This window comes from Sorex araneus, chromosome X (genome assembly GCF_027595985.1).
Source record: "Sorex araneus isolate mSorAra2 chromosome X, mSorAra2.pri, whole genome shotgun sequence".
NCBI classification, from domain to species: domain Eukaryota; kingdom Metazoa; phylum Chordata; class Mammalia; order Eulipotyphla; family Soricidae; genus Sorex; species Sorex araneus.
Window position 1 is genome coordinate 140,009,212 of NC_073313.1, and position 24,580 is coordinate 140,033,791.

A 24,580-nucleotide genomic window follows, 5' to 3' on the forward strand; every position below is an offset into this window, starting at 1 on the left:
ATATTCTCTCCACAATTTAAAATTATTTTCATTTCTTTAGTGGTGATATGGGCTGTAGCAATAGCATAGTGGTAAGGCGTTCGCCTTACACGTGGCCAACCCGAGTTTGATTCCTCCGCCCCTCTCGGAGAGCCCGGCAAGCTACCCGTGGTGTATTTGATATGCCAAAAACAGTAACCACAAGTCTCAAAATGGAGACGTTACTGGTGCCTGCTCGAGCAAATCGGTGAGCTACGGGATGACAATGACACTGGTGAGATATATATCTATATATCTATATTATATATATATAAGTATATATATATTTTGCTTTTTGGGTCACACCCAGCAATGCACAGGGGTTACTCCTGGCTCTGCATTCAGGAGTTACTCCTGGTGGTGCTCAGGGGACCATGTGGGATGCTGAGAATCAAACCCGGATCGGCCGTGTGCAAGGCAAACACCCTACCCGCTGTGCTATTGCTACAGCCCCTTTAATGGTGCTATCTTTAAAAAAGAAATTGTCTTCTTGTGCCTTTAAGAGCCAGCTTTTTGCTTACGACGGCCCTGCTAGAGAGGGAGATGGCTGTGTGTCCTGAAGAACTCATGGGATTGCTATCTTTCACACTCCAATGTAAGAACCTTTCTAAAGAGATAACCCTTGACTATATTCTTTTTTTTTTGCTTTTTTAGATCACACCCAGCAATGCTCAGGGGTTACTCCTGGCTCTGCACTCAGGAATCACTCCTGGCAGTGCTCAGGGGACCCTATGGGATGCTGGGAATCGAACCGGGGTCAACCACGGGCAAGGCAAACGCCCTCCCCGCTGTGCTATCGCTCCAGCCCCTTAACTATATTCTTAATGTTATATGCCCTGCTCCTAGCACCATACTTAGCACAGAACAGGTTTTCATTTGAGTATTTAATAAATGTTCATTGAAAGGGATAGGTTGGAGGTACAATGTAGAGAGGAGACAAAGAAACGTGCACATAGAGGTTTGATTGTGGATATGTTGTTAGGAAGGCAAGGAACTAAAGAGACAAAGTTATCTGAAGAAATTGCGGGGAGGAGGGATGCGTGGAGGGTTTTGAGTCTGAGGAGACTGAAAGTTGGAAGAATGAATATTAGAGAGCTGATTGTGCAATCAGAATTCATATCTCTGCCAGTGACTAATAATAGGAACATTAGGCCCACTGGCCTGATCTCCAGGGTTGCCAGGCAAACTAGTTTTAGCAATGTCTCCACTGGAGCGAAAAGCTCCATGAGGACGAATTTGGTGTTTGTGTCTGTCACCACTCGAGCTTCAGCACCTAGCACCCTGTGTGGCATGGAGCTGAACGGGTGAATGAAAGATGTGTGTCCACAGTGTTTGGCCCACTGTAGGTGGTTGATAATGCCAGCATCATTCTATTTCTGGTATAAAATGGATTAAAATGGACTTATGTACTCATTTGCTTTTGAAAAGGGTTTGTTCCCTGGCACTAATGAGGCTTGGGAAACTCAAAGGCCAATGAAGACTATTGGCACATATTCAGAGACGGTGACTACAGTTCACATGTACATAGCCAAATGAATGGTATTCTGTGTGAGGCAAGGAATTGGGTAGATCTACTAAAAGATGGGTAGAATTAGGGTTCCTGTATTCCTGGGAAGCAGTATCTGTGATGGACACAGAGCTATGCCACCTGGATCCCTGTTCAAGGATGGACCCTTCCTTTTTTAAAAATGTTTTTCTACTTTTAATTAATTAATTAATTAATTAGTTAATTATTTTTATTGAATCCCTATGAGATACAGTTACAAAGCTTTCAGTTTGAGTTTTAGTCATACAATGATCAAACACCCATCCCTTCACCAGTGCACATTTTCCACCACCAAAGTCCCCAGTATCCGCCCCCCACACCATCCCATCCCTTCCCCTGCCTGTGTGGCAGACAATTTCCACAATACTCTGTCCCTACTTTGATTATATTCAGTATTTCGACATGAGTTCCACCATTATCATTTGGAATTTTCCTGCCACCACTCAAACCTGCCGAAAAGGCAATGCTAGACAATTTATTTTTTATTGTTTGTTATGAATAGCATAAGATGTCGTTACTGCTCCTGCATACCTGGGCTTCTCATTGGGTTCTGGAAGATGGCGGACACCGGGATTCCTAGGGGGCAGGCAGAGGGACAGCACCTGCTCCTGTCTGGAGTAGTCCAGTGAACTCAGCCTGGTGCAAAGTTTGGAGGCATCTTTGCAGCGAGCTGCTCGGTTCTAAGATTCTTTTGTGTATCTAAGGATGAACCCTTCTTTAACTCTCGATTCCTGTGTGGATCATCATGAATCACGAATCATAAAATCCCCGTTAATCATCGATTTCTCGAGCGGGCTCAGTAACCTCTCATTTCGTCCTTTCCCTGAGATCTTAGAAGTCTATCTCGACTTGGCCATCCCAACGATGTCACACTGGAGACTCTTTCAGGGTCAAGGGAATGAGATCCAGCTTGTTACTGGATTTAGCATATGAATACACCATGGGAAGTTTGCAAGGCTGTCCCACGTGGGCAGGAAACTCTCAGAAGCTTGCCCGTTTCTCCCAGAGGGAGAAATAGGCTACAAGATATCTTCTGGGAGCTTGCTTTTAAGTCTCTGGATATTGGTCGTTGATGGAATTACACACACCTGGGTTCCTCTGCCGGTACCTTCATGCGTGAGGCCTGTCCAAACGCGTGGAGAGGGGCCTCGGGCATGGCTGTAGCTAGGTTCCGGTGGTCTTCGGCCGCCGGGAGCTCTGCTCGGGGTGGGGAGGGAAGCTGGAGCCAATCCCCTCCGAGGGGCCCCAGGGAAGATAGCCAGGCGTGCGGGCAAGAGACTCTCTAACAATAGTCAGTAAAATTTCCCACATTTTCCATGAAATTCTTCATTCTTATTTCAAACTTTAACCAAGGCACACTGCTATGGCTTCAGACTATCAGGCTGACACCTGAGATTAATCTATTATAATTCTTTGCTAAGAATCTCTAGAAATTTTAGTTACCAAAATGTGGATGTGGATCATGTCATCTGTAAAAATGTCTTCCCAGCCAGGCCAGGCCCTTGTGTGTGTGTGTGTGGCGGGGAGGTAAGCATGTAAGTAATGATGAAGGCAGGTGTTCATGCCCTGTGTTGTGTTCAACACAAGACAACATTTTAGTTTCAGGGCTGGAGGAGTTGGACAAGATTTGGTGGGGTCTTCATTGCTGCCATTTTCTCCTGGTGATGTCATTTTACTTCTTTCCTCTCCCATGGCTGTCAGTCCCTGAGATATTCCCTATGAAACACTTTGCTCATTGGGCTCATATCAGAGTCTGATCCCCAGGGAACCCAATCTGCATCTCTATAGTAGGGGACATCAGCTCAAATGCCTTCAGGGGCATGGCAGATAATAGATGGAACAATTTTGAACATTTTTCCTTTTTTCCTTGTGAATCTAGCCACAAATCAAAATTTAAAATATACCTGTTAAAGAGGTAGGCGTGGGAGACTATGGCCGGGGGACTTTGGTGGAGGAAATTTGACACTGGTAGGGAACTTGGTGTTGGAACATTACTTGAAACTCTACTATGGACATAGTTTGTAAATCATGGTGCCTATATAAAAATTTTATTAATAATACTATGAACAGAGCTGGTCAGTTTCAGTGTAACAAGGACTGCTAGGAAATTTGGTGCATTAGTGGAATTGTACTGCAACAAAATGAGAAGCAACATTGTGTGCATTCCAACAATGTGTGTGAATTCAGTTCAGCCTGCTGATCCCCTGTTTATGACCTACATTTTACAGGGGTCCCTGCTCTTCCATAATGGATGTACCAGAACCTGCCTGATATGGATTTTATGAATTTGGTCTCTGTAGTCCCTAAAAGCTTTGTCAGCTCATGGAGTAGTGGCACAACAGGGTCTGGCTCTGCTTGGATCAACACTGGACCCTGACCACTTAATTTCACCAAGGTTTAAATTGCCCTATAGCCACTTAGAACCAGCCTCCTTCTCTGATCCTTGTCTTGCAAAGGATACCTTCCACCTGAGCGAAGTCCTTTTTCTTAGAGGTTTCCAGATTGTTTTCAGTTCTCGTGTTCTCTTTTTAAGTTTGGGTTTTGGGACAATACCCAGCAGTGCTGTTACTTGGCACTTGAGGAGCATTCCTGGCAGTGCTCTGGCTACCATGAGATGCTGAGATTGAACCCAGGATTCTTACATGCAAAGCATGCACTCAACCCTGTGAGCCACTCTCTGATCCTGTTGCGCCTTTTCGGAAGAGCAAACTGGTAGTGTCAGGGAACAGAAGTTGGCAACTGGACCTGGGGCATGAGGGTCCTGGCTGCCTGGGCCAGGGAGGAACATGGTGCAAAGCACATTCGAGTTGGGAGTTGGCACTTGAATAGCTGTCACCATCTGCACGGTAGAATCATAACTTGTATATCTGAGAGATGGAAGTGACCTGAGGCCTATCGCATCTGGGATTTTAGCTCCCAGGCAAGACTAACTCTGGTCTGCCTTGCTAGGAGCTTCACTGCTAATGCGACCTCCTCCTATTGGGAGTCTGGTGGCTGATTTTTTCTTTAGCCTTGTCACCAACTTGGGCAGTTGAAGTCAAATCCCTGAGATGTAGTCCTGGAACATGGACTGCCTGCTAGTAAGGCTTTTTAAGTTCATGGATCAGTGGACCAGATTTCTGAAAATCATTGCATCCCATATTTGTTCTGGGCTCATGTGAGAATCAAATCCTATGTGTCTGGATGTACAACTATACCACTTGTATGGTTGGTAGAACATGCAACTGGCTTCCTGTCTGAATAAAAGTCCCACTGCTTCAATGAAAACTAGAGGGTAAAACAATAAATTAGAACAGAAAACAGTTTATTTTAAGAAGACACAAACATCTCTATCTATATAAAGGGTACTGTTCAATTGCTGGTAGCAAGTCAGTAAGGAATACTTAAAAAAAATAAAAAGAAAGAAGTCATGAAAAAAAAACATCAAAACATCATCCCACAAGGGGCATCCTTCTATTTTGTATTGGAATAGTTACAAGATTATGCTCTTTCCTTTTTTTTTCTGTTGCTTCTGGATGTTTTTCTTTTAGTTCTGGAACACTGACATCACCAGGGGAAATGTCTTATCTCTGCCTTTTAGATTGGGAGAGTCGTGTATAATTTCCTGCCTTCCTTTTCTTTTCTCTTTTTTTTTGTTTTTGGGTAACACTTGACAATATTCAGAGCTTATTCCTGAATATGCTCAGGAATCATTCCTGGTGGGTCTTGGGGAACTATATATAGTGCTAGTGATTGAACTCTGACTGTCCATGTGGAAGGCTGCATTGTACTGTCTCTCTGGTCCCAGTTTTTGCTGGGATTTTCTTCAGTACCTGGCTGACACTCAGTGAGCATTGAAGGGAAACAGTTTAACCACAGTTTCTCTCCTGACTGCATACGATTAGTCAGTTCTCATCTCTCCTTACAATTTTGGCGAGTGTAGTACTTTTGCTGCCTTAGATATCAAGGCATAAGCTTGGTTCCCTTTCTAAACCTGGGAATTCTAAACAAGAGGCAGAAAGGTACTGTTTCATAGATACTTTTAAATAAGGATATCCTCAAAATCCTTCTTCTCTCTGCTTTTGAAAGTTCAGACCTTAGTAAGTGGGCAGATTGGTGAGCTCAAATGACAGAGTACACACTGAAGGTCAGAGGAAGTGATTTCTTAGATAGAAACTGCAGTTTGAGAGGTAAATCCAAGGGGCAGAGGCCATTTCCAGCTCAACTCCTTGTTTTCTGTATGTCAGCCGGTCTGGGATTGCCAAGGAGGGGTTTCTTCAAATGGCTTCCTGGGAAAACCCAGCTCAAGCCAGTCAAAAGAAGGGGTTAAAAGATAAGAAAAGGAATGCCTCAGGTGGGCCAGCTTGGGATGGGAGATGTGAGCTGAAAGTAGATTATAGTCTGAACATGATGGCCACTCAATACCTACATTGCAAACCTCAACACCAAAAAGGAGAGAGAAAGAAAAAGGGAATGTCCTACCACAGAGACAGGGTGGGGCTGGAGGAATGGGGTGGGGGTGGTGGGAGGGATACTGGGATCATTGGTGGTGGAGAATGGGCACTAGTGGAGGGATGGGTACTTGATCATTGTATGACTGAAATGTAAGCACATAAGTTTGTAGGTCTGTAACTGTACCTCATGGTGATTCATTTAAATATAAAAAATAGCAGTAAATATATAGAGAGCAATAGCACAGTGGTTGGGCTTTCGCCTTTCACGCGGCCGACCGGAGTTCGGTTCCTCCACCCATCTTGGAGAGCCCGGCAAGCTACCGAGAGTATCGAGCCTGCGAGGCGGAGCCTGGCAAGCTACCTGTGCGTATTGAATGTGCCAAAACCAGTAACAAAAAGTCTCTCAATGAGAGACGTTACTGGTGCCCGCTTGAACAAATCGATGAGCAATGGGATGACAGTGATGACAGTGATGACAGTGATATATATATATATATATATACATATATATATATAAAGAAATGCCTCAGGTGCATGGATATTTGTTTCTTTCTCATTGGCCAACCTGATCAGACCTGGACCTGAACCAGAAAACTAATGAGAACACTGAGTGTGCTGTGCATTCAATTGTGCAATGTTACTGAATGGGGCCCTCACTCTCCAAGTGGAGAAAACAATTTACACACAAAGGCACTGCTTCTTAATCACCTATAGCTCAAAATGTTGATATGCACAAATGTGTACTTTAGAATCTGAGCATTAGACTTCCCCCTCCCCCAGTCTCATGAGGGATAGAGATGGGAGGGAGGTGGAGTCAGATTTGAAGCTTTAGGGAATACCGTTAGAGATTCAGAAAATAGGAGACAGTGATATGCTGAATGCCTGTTGGCTGTGGTGCTGCATGAAGCATTCCACGGAGTCTATCCTGGGGCCCAGGTGCCCAGGAAGCAGGGGATTATAGGCAGGGAAAACTTCGGACTAAGAATACTTTCTTTACCTCATTTGTTTTGGGCTGGAGCGATAGCACAGTGGTAGGGCATTAGCCTTTCACGCAGCCAACCCGTGTTCGATTCTCCCGTCCCTCTTGGAGAGCCCAGCAAGCTACCGAGAGTATCGAGCCCGCATGGCAGAGCCTGGCAAGCTGCCCATGGCGTATTGGATATGCCAAAGACAGTAACAATAAGTCTCACAATAAGAGACGTTACTGGTGCCTGCTCGAACAAATCAATGAGCAACGGGATGACAGTGACAGTGATCTCATTTGTTTTATGGTGCGGGCTGAGTCTAAAACAAGTCCAAACTGCATTAGAAAATGGCTACATGATGTCCTTGGCTTTAAAATCAGCCATTGGAACCAAGAGAACTGATGACTTTTAAGCAGACTGTATACTTTACTGAAATCTCAAGGCTGGGGCCTTCAGACTTTTTAGAGTCAGCCCTAAACTTATGATGCTAATATGGAGTAGGGTGGGTTGGATAGATAAGGCAATGCAGTCACCCCCCGCCACAGGTTGGGAGTGTAATGATGTGACAAAAGAAACAAGAGAACTCGGCAATTCATTCTTCCTTTCAGGCTTACCTCAATTCAAAGAAATAGAGGCACACTGAAAAACTAGGACAGGGTCTGAAACAAGAAGACTAATATCCATGGCCAGGGAAAACAGGAGTTAGGAGGACTGGTCAATGGTTGGATCTAACAACAAGTGTGTGTGGGACTGAGGGTAGGTAAGATAGAGAAGAGATCGGTATAATAATAATAGCTGGGAATGATCATGCTGGACAAGATCTGAGGGTTCAAAGTAGGTAAAGGGATATTCTCGATAACCTTTCAGTATCAATATTGCAAACCACAATACACGAAAGAAGAGAAAGAGAACGAGAGAGTGAGTGAGAGAGATAGAGAGAAAAGAAAAGTGCCTGCCATAAAGGCAGGTGGCGGGGGGTGGCAAATGATGGGAGGGAAGCTGGGGACACTGGTTCTGAAAAAATACACTGGTGGAGGGATGGGTGTTAAAATACTGTATGACAAATCTGATCATAAACAGCTTTATAAGGGTCTATCTCACATTGATTTAATTTTTATAAGTTTAAAAAAAACTGAGGTAGCTGAGGGAGAGAGGACAGAAGAAGAAAACTACATATAAGGATCTCCTAAACTTTGATACAAATAGTTCAAAATTGAGCAAATTCACTTTAGTGACATAGACAAAGTGTTATTTATTCCAGGTGTGCAGAGCGGATCCAACATTCAAAACTCCATCAATATAATTTACCTGATTAGCAGACCAAAGAAGAAAAACTTGGTCCTATCACTTAAGACAGAAAAAGCATTTGGCAAAATCTCACACTGTCATGATGTTAAAAAAAAATCTCAGTGTACCAGGAATACAGGGAAATTTTCTTGAAATTTTTATAGTAGAGCACTTCAGAAATACTCTTACATCATGTTAAGTGAAGAAAAATGAAATTCTTTCAGTAATAAGACAATCTACATTCATCTTTCTTATTCAGCATATCACTGTGAGTTCTAGTCCATACAGCAAAGCAAGAAGAAGAAGCAAAAGACATGAGAGGCAGAGGGAGAGAGAGATGAAGAATGAGAGGAGAGAGAGAAGAGGCAGAAAGGAGGGAAGGGAGAAGCAGAGAGGAGTGTTCAGCAAGGATATCTCATTGAAGGATAACGGGTGGCATCGGCATCCCATTTCCACCTACCTCTGTGCAAACTGGGTTGGGAAGGCAGGGAATCACACCATCCTGCACTCAACTAGTTATTACATGGAGCAGGTCACAGAAACAAAGTAGTCAGTGGGTCAGGTCAGCAAACCATCACTAGTTGGAAAAATCCAGTTTGTGGCTTGTATAATCCGAGCTAAGATTTATTATTATTATTTTTTTACATTTTAAAGGAGTGTAGAACAAACAACAACAAAAGAAGAGTATGCTACAGAAATCATATGTAGACCTCAAAGCTTAAAGTAGTTACTACCTGTCCTTTACAGAAAAATATTGTCAACCCCTGATCCAGAGGATGATGAAATTCCACCGATGTCTGAGTGTTTCTGAAAAGGGAGACCAGAAGTTCAGGAGAAACAACAGAATGATGGAAATGATTGAAATACCACCACTCCATAGTCCTAACAAGGCACTGCTAGCAGCTCCACAAAATACTGAGGTATGCACAAATTATGGAAGAAAGCCCAATAATAGCTAAGGAGAGAGTTACACTAAGGAATATTAGGCAAAGAATATTCTGGAAAGGAGACAGCATGCAGAGTTCAGTACTAATTAGGGGTTTTGGTTATTGTTTATTAAGGAGATGGAATTTGAGCCCAGGGATTGACAATATATCAAGCCAGGTGAAGTTTGTAGAACACAACTCTGTATGTCATAAGTATCTAACAGTCTGAAATATCTTAGAAAATTTACAAAGGGCAAATAAAGTAAGCTCTAGGAAAGGCTCTTTTGGTTTGCCTTGCTTATTTTGGTGGTGGGGGCGGCAGCCACATCTGGTGATGTTCAAGGGTTACTCCTGGCTCTGCACTCAAGAATTTCTCCTGGCAGTGCTTGGGGATGCCAAGGATTAAATCCAGGCCAGCCATGTGCAAGGCAAGCACTCTACCTGCTGTACTATATCTCTCCAGCCTTATCTTGCCCTACTTGAATAACACCAATTATAAAAGTTCTCACTAAAAAATAGACATGGACAAGTAACATGGACAAGAGGACTCTTAGTTTTTCAAAAGAAGAAACCAAAAGATTTTTTTACATAGGAAACTAATCTACCAATAAATGGAGTTTTATCTATAAAAATCTTTTTGGGGGGTGTGGGGCCGCATTTGGTGGTGCTCAGGGTCCATTCCTGGCGTAGTGCTTGACATCACTCTTGGTGGTTATTGGAGACCGTGTGGTGCTGGGGATCAAACCAGGAACTACATACAAATCATAATAAGCTTTAGCCCTTTGAACCATCTCCCCGGGCATAAAATCAATTTCCCCCACACAATTTTAGGGGAAAGATTTGTTCCACAAATCATGGTGTATATAGTATATGGTATTTGGAGAGAAATAAACATTTTTCTTGTTTTGGGGTCATACCCGGCGGTACTCAGGGCTTATTCCAGGTTCTTCCCTCAGGGATCATTCCTGGCAGGCCCAGGACACCATACATTTGGGGTTCCAAGAGTTGAACCTGAGTCACCTGTGTGCAAGGCAAGTGCCTTACCTGCTGTACTATCTTTCTAGCTCTGGAGAAATGAGCATTCCTAAACCTAAAATTAGATTTGTCTTTCCACAAATCCATAGAATGAAAGTACCCTTGAGCACTTTTCTGTAAAGCATATATAGTTGTTCACTGAAGTACCTGGGATATTCCGTTTTGGATATTTCTGTAAGTCTTCTATAAATGTTGCTTTAAATGAAAACAAAACAAAACAAAACCCACTGGCCCCAAGGCAGGAGATCTGGGACCCAGGCAGTTCCTACTACTGCATGAACTACATAAGATTTTTGATCTGTCTGGGCCTCAGTTCCTCATCTGTAAATAAAGTTGACCCTTTAGTCTCTGACATCCCATGACTATAGATAAATATAGAAATACAATAGTACAACAATCCTGAAATAAGAAATATTCTCCAAAGTAAGCTTGGAGTCAGTAGAAAAAGGTAGGAAAGAAATATAATAAAAAGAATAAAATTTTAACTGCTAACCAGAGTAAATATATCTCATTTAAAAATTAATAAAAAGATTTGTAATTTACAATTTAGCAGGAAAGATAAGAACATACATATTGATATTTCTTAACCATCATACATGTAGGGGAGGGAATGCATTTGGGAGTGATTTGTACAATGAGCATAATGCTGTGTTTGCATGCATAATGTTTTATAAAATTAGACATTCAAAAAAGCTCAAGACCATACAAGGAATGCATTTCTAGAAAGCTTGTATTACAGGGAGGCTGAGAGGAAATAATCAGTGGTTCCAGTTCATATTTTGTTTGTGGATTCGTTGCTATCAAATTCTACTATGAAGACAAAATTTAATAATCAAATCTACCTCTGCAGGAGCCCTCCTGAAAATAGTCCCAGGGAAAATACAGCTATTAGCAGTTGGCAATATCGCACGAGTGCACATGATTGAATTTTTTAAAGACAAACACAGGCCAGATGATGTACTAAGACAAATATGTGTTTGCAGGTTGCTTCAATCTGATACTTTCTTAACATCAAGCACATATACATCTGACCAACATGAGACTGTATTGAACTCGGCCAAAGACTCATCACTTTCCATTCACGGCCAACAGAAGTGAAAGGAAAGGTTGGAATCAGTTGGGGAGTCATTGCTGCAGGCGATTCAGGGGCTTGAAGGAGTAACATCATTGGAATACATGCACGAGTGTGCGCCCGCGCACACAGGTTCCAGGGCTGTGGCGGAAGCTGCTGCTGGTGGTCCTGCTATCATACTGTGAGAAGCACTTTCCTAAACTTTGAGCTTGACTGAACAAAAATACATACCTCTTTCAGACAACCTCCTACTTATGCAAAGTTCTTTTTGCTAAACTTACTACAATTGCTTCAAATATGTATCTATAACTACTTGCCACTAAGGATCTGTTTCCGAGAATTCTAAAACTTTATCTCAAATCATTGTTGAAATCGTTACAATTTCTGTCGCTCCTTGACAGAGGCAGACTTTTGAACCTCTTTCTCACTCTCTTGCCATTTGAAATCCCAAATGTTTGAATCCCTTCTGAGCTGAAACACTTGCAAAGGTTTTGGAGGGACTAATTGCTCTGTGTAGCTCTCTCTCATTCTCACACCAAGCTGAAGTGATAGCACATAACACAGAGAAGGGGAGCAGGGAGCAGAAGCTTGTGTTCAGTCAAGTTGTACATCTTGTGAGTTGAACCATCACCATCAATACCAGGGGACCTACATTGATTGAACATTGAACAATTTCACCTTTCACAAACAGGACATATTTTCACAAACTCTTTAAACCTGCGTGTCTTTTTTTCACTCAAATGTAAGTAGTCTTAATTCCATTGGTGGAAAATGTTAATGTACCATATGAATTATCTAGGCCTCCTCACTGCCTTTTAATAGCCAGTTCTGAGGGTCCCTTGGTACTAACCATATTGAGTAGCACTGAATATCAGAACACTTTAATTGACGTTAACAATTTGTTGAAATGATTCCAAGAAATAGCTTCGATATTCTGGAGTTCATTGTCAGGGTATTTGGTCTTTCTAGGGTGAAAAATACATTTTTGCTACTAGGTGGTACCTAAAATTCTACAGGTAGACCTTCATTCCTTTGGATTAAGGATCCCCATAAAAATGGAAGTGGCCCTCAAAAGAGGTAGCATTAAGCCATATTAATCTCAAAGCAAAGGAATGGTTTTCATTTTTGAGAGTATGCTTTTCTTTGTGAGAAGGAAAAGTAGGAGGCACTCAGGAGAGTTGATTCTGTGAAACAATGTCCAGGGAGAATGGAGAGGGAAGAGGAAAGGAGACACCAACAGACCTTCTGTATAGCCATCATTCTGCTAAAGGGCCTCCCTACTGGTACGGGTGCTACCTGAAACTTGGCACAATTTACTTAGATAACAACTGTGTTTTCTAATAAAACAAAGATTCCTTGATCATTCAGTGGTTAGTTAGTGATTCCTTAGAATTTTTTAGTGGTTTTTAGTGGTTCCTAAATTGCTTCATAACACACACCTCCCTCAAAACCTTGTAACATTGGCACATTACCCATCTCACATGAGAAAAACATGAAAAAATTATTGAGGATTCCCCAATGTGTAGGCAACAAAGGTTAATAGCAATGGGAAGAATAGGTGGCAATAAAACATTTGGTAACATTGTCAAAAAAGATAGGGAGTTACCTACCTCCACTCCCAAATCAGAATTATACTTGTTCATAGGAAGAGGGTAAACTGGTATTACTTTAGAGAGTGCAAATCACAGGGCCAGAACGAGGGTAAGGCACTTGCAAGGCCCTGAGAGTGGGTGCCTCCTTCAATTTTGCACCCTTGGCACCGAACTCACCTCTTTCTAACTCTGGCCATTTCAAATCCTATTTAAGAGAAAGCTCACCATTATATTAGAGGCTTGGCAACAATGGAGGATGTACTGCCAGAACACATCTCTGACCAGGAAACTCATCTTTTCAGGAATAGGTAATTGATCTTCTCACACTGATAGGTACAGAGGGATCTAGATTTCGCAGAGAATTAAAATGGATGTTAAGGGAAAATCTTGTTGGAAGAGCCTGGGAGAATTTTATCTGTCTTTGTATATTCATAGCAATGTCTCCAGATCAATGGATCAATTACATGAGCTATTTTGCACCAGTGGTCTTGTGTCCTTAAGGGTTGAACTGTTGGCTTAGGGATGTAGTTCATGAAAGTTGGGATGGATGAGCATGTTGGGGCCAGATGGGAGGCCCAAGTAAGAGACAAAGAAGAGGAGACAATAGGAAAGTTTCCTGTTGGGTTGAATTACTTGTTTCCTACCTCAGCATTTGAACCACAAGTGTGTAATAAATAGCCAGCAAGTGCAAAGTACTCTTATCTACCAATTAACCTCCTCTCCTGGGAATGATTCTCTTTATTCCTGGTTAGATAAGTCATTTATCTCTCAGATAGTAGAGCCATCTGATGCTAAATGTTGGAATGGAGAAAAAGAGATGGTAGAAACCATTTGAATCGGAAACTTATTTCCTGGAGGTCAGCTTCACTTCCCACAAACCCCTTTCTGTGTTCCACATTCAGAAATCATAATTAGTATTCATACTATTGATAATGGCAGTAGTACATCTCTGAAAACCATCCTGAGAGGGACTTTTAGTCTATCTTTTCTGGAGATGGTGGATTAAGTACAGAAGGCAGCAAACAGTGTGGTAAATGCCCTGGATGGGAGGGTTGGTGTGATGCTAAAGAAGACTAGATGAGAGGCTTAGTATTAGGGGTAGGAAAGACATTCCGTGTTATGTTTCTTCATGATTGATGGAAATCCTATGGTTTGGTTGTTTGTGACAAAGCTGACCCATTGAAAAATATTGAACTAATATTTCCAGTCCTCAGTGTTACTTTTTACCACACTGTATCTGGCCCAAATCCCCCTGTACTAATGGGAACACCACTGGGCATTTGAGGGCCATAGTAATCCTACAGAAGATGTTCTCAAAATTCCAGGCATACATAACATTGAATAAACGGAGGAGATAATTTGGAAATCAGGGGCACATGCCTTGCATTCCTAAGGACCCAAGTTCTATTCCTGGAACTTAATGACCCTCCCCTCACATACCTCTGAGCACTGGAGGGGTGTCCTTGATAGCTCTCAGCATGCTGGGCCTGAGTAGTAGCACATAACTGGGTCTAAGCATTGAATTGTCTTGGCTCAGTTGTCTAAATCACCAGGGTTGTCCTCTTGCCTACTGAGCATCTCCTCGTCCCATTCCCACCCCAAAGAATATTGTAGAGGAAAACAAGGCTCAAGGTAATTGAAAAGGGTAAAGGTGCCTGGGTGTTTAGCCTTAGAATTTTTGGGGAAAGCCACCAGAGATAGCAAGGTAAGAGGAAAGGCAACAAGCCACTAGACGTAGGAAACCAGAAGTTTCTAAAAAAAATAAGCATAAGGACCAAGTCCTAAAATATGTGAATCTCACATTTGGCTTTAAAGTTCAACTGTTCACAACGGTTCCCAGAGAGAAAGCATTGGCAGTGTTTCTCTTTTGTTATGGCAAAAGTATGGACATTCCTATGTTTGCCTGCACAAGAAAAGTTTTCCAATTTTTGGAATTCTGAGTCTGGGAAGCCAGCTGTGACATTCACATATAACTTAAGGCCAGGGATGAATCTATTTTATTTCAGGAAAAACCTGTGAAATTTGGTTAGGGCTTTTAAATCAAATACTTTCAAGAAGAATGGGTACTTTCTAGCTGTAATTCTTTTATGTGGGAGTGAAGCTGGGAGGGACTGGAGGACCCTCTTAGTGAAGCAAGCAACAATGTTTTGTGATTATTTTTCTTCTTTTCCTCCATTATTGTTTTCTTTGTTCAATGCTTTGTTTCCTGTACCCACAATGTCTCCGAAACCAGCATATAAAAATCATATAAAATCACATAAAAATCAAATGAATCCTTGCTCTTGCTTTACTTAACAAAACTGAGCTGACAAGAATAGTTCGTTTTTTGAAACTTCGGAGTGGAGTGATTATTCTGGAGACTGTCAGTATCCCATTAGCCTCAGTTCGTACATTGTCCTCAGCATGGTTAATAGAAAGTTGGTCAACCCTAAATGGCAAAAAGTAGTTCCATTTGAATGTGATGAGCCGTAACAGCTTGTAAGACTGCCTTTTAGATTTGGGATGTATCCCTGGAGTCTATACATTTTGGAACTGAGTAAGACTTCCTTGAAATCTAACCAAACCAACCACAAGCCTCAACCTAAATGGGATGGTGGTGGGCAAGTTGCACTTACTTTCCTTCTTGGGCCTTTGATGATGATACTTCCTGTAATGGATGTCATATGCAAATGAAAGCAAGTCCTTAGAATGCAGATAAGCTGACCACAGATTCTAGTAGCTGTTGTTTACACTTGAAGGATCTCAGTGCACATGTGCTGTGAGTTACCCTCTGCGTGAGTAAACAGCTGCCTAGCTTGTTGGCTGAGCTTGGTTCATCTAAAGCAATCTCTTTCTATGATTGTCCTCACCTCTTCTAGCTCTGGGTTGGGGGAAAGGATCCCTAGGTATTTCTTGAATATCATCACCCTGATGCCCGTGTAGATAACCAAACTGAAAAAGACACATGAAGTTCAGGGGCTGGAGTGATAGCACAGCGGGTAGGGCGTTTGCCTTGCATGCGGCCAACCCAGGTTCGAATCCCAGCATCCCATATGGTCCCCTGAGCACCGCCAGGGGTAATTCCTGAGTGCAGAGCCAGGAGTAACCCCTGTGCATCACCGGGTGTGACCCAAAATGCAAAACAAAACAAAACAAAACAAAACAAAACAAAAAAACCCATGAAGTTCAGGACAGAACTACACTCATTTTTTTTCATAACAAAAGCCATCCAATAAACTCCACTCCTTAATAAGTGCACACTGGCAAACCACTCCCATGAGGAAGTTGAAATTGCTGTTGAAGAGGCATCCAAGTCTCTCTATCCCTCCTCACAGGGCCAGCAAGGTCCCACTGGCAGTGTGAATAATCAGCACGGGCACCCTAGGCCTTCCAGGTTTGGCAGCCCCAATACGCTCTCACACTCCTCCCCTCAGTGTATGGAGCAGCCTCACTGAAAAGACATCACATGTGCGCTGTATCTGAGAATTTCTTCTCAGTGCACACCACTGGTGGGGGGTGAGGATAGGGAGTAGGGCTAAGGGGTTTGGAGTACTTGTAATCTATATGATCATGAGTTCAACTCCCAGGTACCCTATATGTTCATTGTAATCATTGCAGCTCTACTGTTTGAACCTAGCAGACCCGCAGTTCGCGATCTCTGGTGCCAAAGAAGTAGGAAAAAGTCGCAATAGTCACAGAAGAAGAAGGAGGAAGAGGAGGAGGCAGAGAGGAGGAAAAGGAGGAGGAAAATGGTAGTCAGCAATGGCAAGACTCTAAATATGAAAATGTCAAATGTCTAAAGATGATTAAAGTGCCTGGTGAGTTCAGTACTAGATGAGGTGGCCTTCTCTGTCCAAATAAAACTTAATGTAAAAGAAATGTAGCCTTTCATGTGATTTCCATAGTTCTTTTAAACCATTTTCTCATCTCCCTTCTCTACCCAAGTTTAGTAAGTAAACCCTGCTTGCTGAACCCCAGAGAGCTTAAGTATTGGGGTTATCCGTGGTTTTGTAGTCTTTTGAAAATTGTGCAATAATTCGCCGAGCCAGTGGATTAGTGGTCTTCAGCAGTTCTGCTGCCGAGGGGCGAGACCTTGGAGTTGTCTTGCTTCCCTTCTTCTGCAGCAAAGCCTTGAAATCGTCATTTCTGCCAGCATCTAAGCTGGCACCGCTGCTTGACCCCGCAGAGGCCGTCGGCTCAGTGGTGGGTGCATCCTCTATGTTCCTGATTGGTGAGTGGGAGCTTGGCTTGCTGCCAGTAAAGGCCTCCCCGGGCTCCTTCCAGCCCAGCAACTTCCTTTTGGACCTAAGTAAGAGAAACTTGCTTTGAGCAAACTCGGGTGGCAGACATTTATTAAGGCTTCATATAAGTTGATGAGAGCCAGTAAAGTGGTAGGAGCACTTGCACACTAACTTTCTCTTTCACCCCTAAGTCCTCAGAGTCCCTTGTCTGGCATCCTGTCCATATAGACACTTTTCAGTGCCCCCAACTGATCTTAGGCTCGATCTGCTCAGGTTCTGGGATTATGACAGAATTTTAGGAGTCAAGGCTAGTAGCTCAACGCTTTTAAATCAAGACAGTCTGGGAGCTGATCATGCTTGAAACTGGTGCTGCAGCTCCAATAACAGGGCTCTTTGCCGTTTCTTTGTCACTGAGCCCCTACGCTGTGCCCCTGCCAATAATTGGGCTCCCATCTGACCTCCATTTTCTTAGTTCCTGCATTGTTATTCTCCCTAGTGCCCCACTTCGCTTCTTGATAAGATATTCTCACACAGGGAATTCTGTGAAGGGTTAATTGTCTCTGACTGTAGACAGAGCTTCAAGAGAGCAAAAGGAGCTGCAATAGGCCTCCCGGTTGCTAGGAGACAAGGGGCCTCTCACTGGGCACCTGGTCCTCCCTTCCGGCCCCTCCTCCACTTCACTCAGAGATGTCAGTAAATTGGAGATGTGAAGCCCTGGACTGAGCTTACATATGTGTTTATCTGAATTAGGATCCAGTTTCAATTCTAAAGGTTGTTTGGAGGTAGCAGGGTATTTTTCATTATAAAAGGCAAGCAATTACAGTAGGAATTAAGGAAATAGGCCCATACCTGTGTATCACAGTAAATAAATCTTCAGTTGTACGTGAAGCCACAAACACCTCATCATCATCTTCCACAATCCATTCGGCTGTTTTATCACTGATTAAACTTTTTCCTTCCGAGCTTGACTCCATAGAATTACCTAGGTATGAAAACCAGAAGAAATGGCTTTGATCAGAATAATTAGAATCACAATAAATAAATAAATAAATAAATAAATAAATCACAATAATTAGAATCACAATAATTAAAATCATGACATTTCATGATTTGGCTATGGTGGAGTGAGTGGAGATGACTGGCCTGGGTCCCTCTTCTCTTATGTTCGGCTGGGCATTCTTGTGTTTTCAATGTATCCATTTGTAAAACTAAGGCGCTGAGAATAATCTAAAGCCATGAATCAACCGGAACGTGAGTGGGATCTATATGTTTCTTCTTTACTTTTTTGGTGGGGTGGTGGTGCTGTACACACCTGGCTATGTTTAGGGCTTAGTCCTGGCTCTTAGTCAAGGATCCCTCCTGGCAATGCGCAGGGGACCATATGTGATTCTGGGGATTGAACCGCAGTCAAGTGTGTGCAAGGCAAGTCCACTAGTTCCCTGAGTGTGACCTATACGAATCTCAGAGGGAGCCTGTGGAGGTTGAGAAAACAGGTTATAAATTTTCCTGTGGCTTCAATTTGTTTGCATATGTTAGTCACGAAGAATGATATTGAATCAGCTTAAGAAAGGCCATAAGATTCTGCCATTTGATATTAAGTGTCAGAAAAGAATGAGACTCATGCACAATACTTGAGGACATACTGTGTGAAATAAGCCAGTGACCAAAAGACAAATACCATAGGAGTCCACTTACATGAAGTCTTCAGTAGAATAAAATCCATAGCAACAGAAAAAAGAAGGGTAGTTGCCAGGAGTGATGGGGAGTTTTTGTTTAACGGGCATGAACTTCAGCTTTGTAAGATGAAAAGCATTCTGGAGATAGATGTGGCTGCATAACCATGTGAAAGTGTGCAATACTACTAAACTGGACATTATATGCAGTTAAGATGGTAAGTTTTCTCTCATGTGTATTTTACTACAGCCCAAATAAAGAGATAGGGTAAATGAAATACCATCCAGTCTAGTCTTATGATGCCAGTAAGAGCTGGTCTTTTTTGTGGGGTAGGGGACAGCCAGTTGTTCTTAAGGTTTCTTCCTAGCTCTTGTCTCAGGGATCACTCCTGGTGGAGTTCTGGGGACCACATGGGATGCCGGAGATTGAACCTGGTCGGCTGTGTGCAAGGCAAGTGCCCTACCCGCTGTACTATCACTCCGGTCTCCTGGAAGAGCTAGTCTTAGCCAGTTAAGAAAAGTGAGTTTCCTTTCATCTAGAAAGCACTAAGAAAGGCTGCTGGTGTTTAAATATTCCCTTGTTTCAGAAGCCTGTCACAGTGCTTAAATTTATTCTATGAAGGCACTGAACCCCATGTAATGAAACTAAATTCAATGCTGGTAGTTGAAAAGGGAGGAATTCCTAACCAGGAAGATGGGTTTTTAAGTACCCTAGGACAAGTTTGATTTCATAACCTTAACCCTGGGGGTAAGGGGGGTTGCTTCAAAAGAACTGTGTGGCATAAATCATGCTTTGAGTGAGTCCTGATCCCAAGGTTAGTGAGGCCTCTTTAGAGTAACCCAAACAAGCCCTTAAGAGGTGCCCACTTCTGACTCATCCTGGAACAGGATCATTATTTGGGGGCAATTGCTTTGCTTTTGCTCTGGTATTCTGCTCTTACTCTCACCTCAACCATGCCTAAGAGAAAAAGCCAGCAGGCAGTTTTATTTACCGAGAGGGCTTGCATCCCTTTCATCATCAGCCTGTGGTGTTGAAGTTGTCCTTGCAGGAGGGGATTGCAAGTGGTTGCCAGAGGGTAGACACTTGGGCTCTTCATCCAGAGTGATGATGGGGCTGAGAGGCAGCCTTGACTCAACCATGTAGGCTTCCATTTGTGCTGGAGGGGAAGTGAGAGGCAGGTACAGCACACTGGGCTTTTTGGGGACAGGAGGTGGAATCTTGCTTTTCTTTTTCTCAGCTTCTTCCTGGCTCTGGAGGTTAATTCTTTCAGGCAGGGTTCTCACTCTGGGCTCCTCATCCTCCCTACTTCCTTGGGGAAGTTGCTGCGTTCCTGAGAAGAAAGCACCAGTTGAGCTGGCAAAAGGCGTGAACACCTGGGCTGAGGATGCTCTTGACTCCCCTGGACTCTTACCCTCAGGAATGCTAGGGGACTTTGGTTTCCGAACCACCATATAGATGTCTTGAGGGAGCGGCCTTATATGTTGAATTGAGCTCGTAGGGGTTATAGCCAAGGGAGGAGAAGTTAGTGGGTAACCTTCAGGGAGAGATGGTGGCTTGTGGACCAAGCTCAGAGGCCTTCGGATCAGCAGGGGCTTCTCAGCTATGGGAGGTTTTGGTTTTCTCTCAGGCAACGTAAAGACTTCTGTTGCAGGTTCCTCAGCATAGTCAGGGCTCTCAATGTCATCTTCTGGCTCCGATTTGCTGACTGACCTCAGGCGAACAGAACGGAGGTCTGACTGAGTAACCATGGGCATGATGGGTTGGTTGGGACTTGTTTTCTGGGCCAGTTTGGCCCCCAAATTTGTCTCTGAGTGATGTCGGCTCACCTTAGTTTTGCTTCGGATGGAGATACTCATTCCAGACAGGTCCAGGTTGGCTGAAGAGGTCAATGGTAGGTCAAATGATAGCCTCGACTTGGACAATTTCTCCACTGGCGATGTTGGGGGAAGTGAGGACTTCCTTTCAGGTACAATTGGACGCACCCGGACATTGCTACTTGCAGGAGGCAAGTGGCCAAGAGTCAAGGCCATGGAAACAGTGGGTGTTGGTGTCTCAGACTGACTAGAGTATCCACTGGAGGGTGACATCAGCCCAGTAGGCTTTCCTGGAGAGGACACCTCCCTGGCTTCTACCTCGATGGAGATTTGGGAAGGTGTTGTGGCTCTGGAAGTGGAAGGGGAGGCCAGAGACTCCGAGCTGCCCTGAACCTGGGTGCACTCAATGACTGTGGTGCCAGTGGCAGTGCTAGAACTGGACAAGGACTGGTAGGTGTCACCAGACTTCCAGTCAGTGAGATACCAGTGGTGAGAGAAATGTGTACCTTCTGTATCTTTGAAGGTGGGCACAGCTGAATAACCTTGAGCATCTGGATGTGATGAGTGACGGCCTTGGTGTTCTAAGGAGAGGCAAAGGCTCCTTGGTCTCTGGTCCTTGACAACTGATGACTCACCTTCTGGCAAGAGGACAGGTTCATCTTTGACCAGTGAGACACTACGTGTTGGTGGAGAGGGCTTCTTTTTGGCCTTCTTGAGTGAGATACTTTTGGATCTCTGTCTTCGATGCTGGGCTTCCTGTTGTGCACTAAGGGAGGTAATGTTATCAGCACTCTTACTGCCCTCCGAACCTGTGCTGGCAGAAGGCAGGATACACGCTTCACTGGTCTTCTGATCTTCATCACAGTCCACATCTGTGGTGCCCGAGTCTGTGGGCACAGACAGTGACCGTTCCCGGAACCTGCTAGCCCCACCTGGGCCCGTTTCCAGCCTTGAAGTACCACCTGTCAGAAGGCCAGGCTTCGGGGGTCGTTCCAAAGCTTGTCTTCGCTGAGGAGGGTGCTCAGAGGAGCTAGATAACCCACTACCTCCGGCGAGGTTATCATGAGTGGCAACGAGGGTGGCAGGCTCCTTTGGAGTTAGAGGAGGCAGCGTGTGCAAAGAGACCCAAGAATTTCCAGAGGAAGGATTTCCCCCATTTTCAGTAACTTGATTGTTCTGGCTGGTGGCACTTGGTGTCATATAGGTAAAAGCATCTCCCTTCCATGTATTGGAGAATGTTGATTCGGTTGGTCCGTTGCAAGAACTAGGTATGCTGTACACCATTCCCGCGCTTTCCATGCTGGGAGGGTTTGTCCCACAAGGGGCTTGGAGAGGAGCTTCTGGATCACTAGGATTTCTCAGTGCTGGCAAGGTGAGATTTGGGAATCTAGCTTCCTGACCAACTGCAACTCTTCCATGAACACCTTCTGGAACTGAATGACTAGGCCTGATGTTTGAGCTGGTATAGTGGGCCACACTACCTGCTGAGCTGTTACTGTGACCTAGAAGAGACAAATACAAAATGTTAGTAACAAGGCCAGACTGGCAGTAGTCAAGACAGGAACACCAAATGTTGCCAAGAAGCATTGCCAACAGCGTGGTCAGGATTCCTTGTTTCTTCCTTTCTATGGATAAAGGTGCTGGGGGAGTTGAGCCCTTGCCTTTCACCACACAGTAAGTCACCGGGTGCCCTGAAATTGTCCCTGTGGCTGCTGAAGACTTTCCAGCTCTGATAATTTTCTGGCGGAACTGAAGTGGCATGTGGAACCGCTTTGGGGTTTTTCCCTGCTTTCACTCCAGGCTTATGAAATGATCACAGATCTCAACCTTCACCCCTTATGAGAAAGGACAGCACTACATGGCTTTCAGCAAAAGCACTGAATCTGAAGTATGCCACAGTTGGGAAGTTCAAAGTCTGATTTCATTTTGTCACTTGTCACTTTAAGCTTTGCAACATAAGAGAGTTCAGATAACTTAGAGATGTGAGGTGATCATTCAGATGTTCAAAATCCCAAATGATTAAAAATTATTCTTTTTTAAATATTTGTGCCATTGCTTATTTTCATGCTTAAAAATCTAAGAAAATTTGATAGGATTTTAAACAGGCCAAGACTTGAAACTAAGACCAATGCCCTACCAGAAGAAGAAGGACAAAAAAAGAAGGACAAACACAAGAAAATAATTATTCTTGATTCATATATTTTCTTTTCTTTCTTTCTTTCTTTCTTTCTTTCTTTCTTTCTTTCTTTCTTTCTTTCTTTCTTTCTTTCTTTCTTTCTTTCTTTCTTTCTTTCTTTCTTTCTTTCTTTCTTTCTTTCTTTGCTCTTTGGGTCACACCCGGAGATGCTAAGGGGTTACTCCTGGCTCTGTACTAAGGAATTATTCCTGGCGGTGCTGGGGGACAATGAGATGCCGGGGATCGAATCCAGGTTGGCCTCATGCAAGGCAAATACCCTACTCGCTGTACTATTGCTCTGACCCCAATTTATATATTTTCCTCTTAAAAGAAAAAAACCATATAAACATACCACAGTAACATGTATCCTACCCAAAGATTTTCTTAAAGATACAACGATTATTACACTTTTATTACTATTATGATGACTTTTTATAATAACAGACACCATCTGTCAAATTCCTACAATGTACCAGGTACGTGGTAAGCAAATTATATACATTAAATCTAATCCTTACAAGTCCACTGAGTTAGCTGAGTCTTAGAGGGGCTATAACTTAACTAAGGCTTCATTGTTAGTAACTGGGGAGGCCACCCTACTAACCTCCACTTCTTGGTCTGTGTTCTCTAGATGGTGGTAATAGTGCATGGCACTTTTAGCAATGACTCTCCCCGCCCCCCCCCCATCTATTTGCCTACATTCGATATAATCATATTCCTTCTGTAGTGGGAAATAATTACATAATGGATTTTTCAGTCCGGGAGAGCAGTTCTCTGCGTTTTGTTGCTGACTTTGACAAAAGGTTTCTGGTTATCTTTAATGACCACATTGACTTCTTAAGGATGCCAACGCACCACCCCCTCCCAAATTATTCCTTTTCCCTGGCACCCCATTCCCATCTGGGAGGTGGGATTGAGGGGAGTAAGAGGGAAGAGTCTGGGGATCCGTTGTGGTAGGGTCACCTTGGTCTCGCTGAGCAAAGTTAGAGAATCCAATAATGGTCCGCCTCCGTCTCAGAGTAGATTTGGGGTTCACAGCTGTTTCTGTGTTAAACAACGAGTGTCGCAAACTTGCATGTTTATCAAACTGCTGCCCTGTAGCCAAAATAAAAACACTTGGGTGCATCCTGGTTGATGTTGAGCGTATACTAAAAATTGGATTGGAGGCTGAGCAAAGGGATGATGGCAATAGCAATGAGTATAAAGAGTAGCATGGCAGGTAGCCTTTCCCCCATCTCTCTCCAACTTGGCCTCAGGCCCCCATCTCTACCAGACATACATGTTAGAGCTCACAAGCTAGGGGCACTTGTGAGTTTCAAGTGTCAGCCATATTTGCAAGTCTGGCTACATTCTGAGATAAACTGATCAGCTTTTGAAACTTCAGTACTAGGACCCCACACTTAGAGCATTGAAATCTCTGGGAGTAGAGCTCAGGTGGGAGTAGTTTTCTTAAACTCCCTGGTGATGATTTAGAGGGACACCAAGGGGTGCCAATCACTGATGTAGAGACAACTAGAACTAGAGACAGACGGGGCTAGATTGTAACCTTTTCTTTAAGCCTGCAAGGGCAACAGTGATGACAGTGTCTCTGAGAAACTGTCTTATCCCTGGCCACCGACTATCCAGGAAGCAGCCTGATCATCTGTCCTCAATGTACTTGGTCATGTTTCATTTAAGTCCACTACTGTATGTTGATCAGGTTTCTATTTATTTATTTATTTATTTATTTATTTATTTTACTTTTGTTGTTATCGTAGGGGGCCTAACTAGCTTTCCTGGGAGCCTATGTGGTACTGGGCATGAGGCTCCAACTTGGAGCCTC

General features: G+C 43.5%; 1 protein-coding gene and 1 pseudogene across 1 annotated transcript in view; both read right to left on the reverse strand.

The window, feature by feature from the left end:
- Positions 1–499: 499 nt before the first annotated feature.
- LOC129400180 (small Cajal body-specific RNA 11) lies at positions 500–585 on the reverse strand (annotated as a pseudogene).
- Positions 586–4,851: 4,266 nt separating this feature from the next.
- The window catches only part of NHSL2 (NHS like 2), a 314,090-nt gene continuing 294,361 nt past the window's right edge, over positions 4,852–24,580 (reverse strand). The window contains exons 2-4 of the mRNA XM_055121155.1: positions 19,760–22,084; positions 17,944–18,076; positions 4,852–17,158 (exon numbers count right to left, since the gene is read on the reverse strand). Coding sequence (XP_054977130.1) covers positions 16,837–17,158; positions 17,944–18,076; positions 19,760–22,084 — 2,780 coding nt within the window. The 3' untranslated portion in view covers positions 4,852–16,836. The remainder of the gene's footprint in view (positions 17,159–17,943; positions 18,077–19,759; positions 22,085–24,580) is intronic.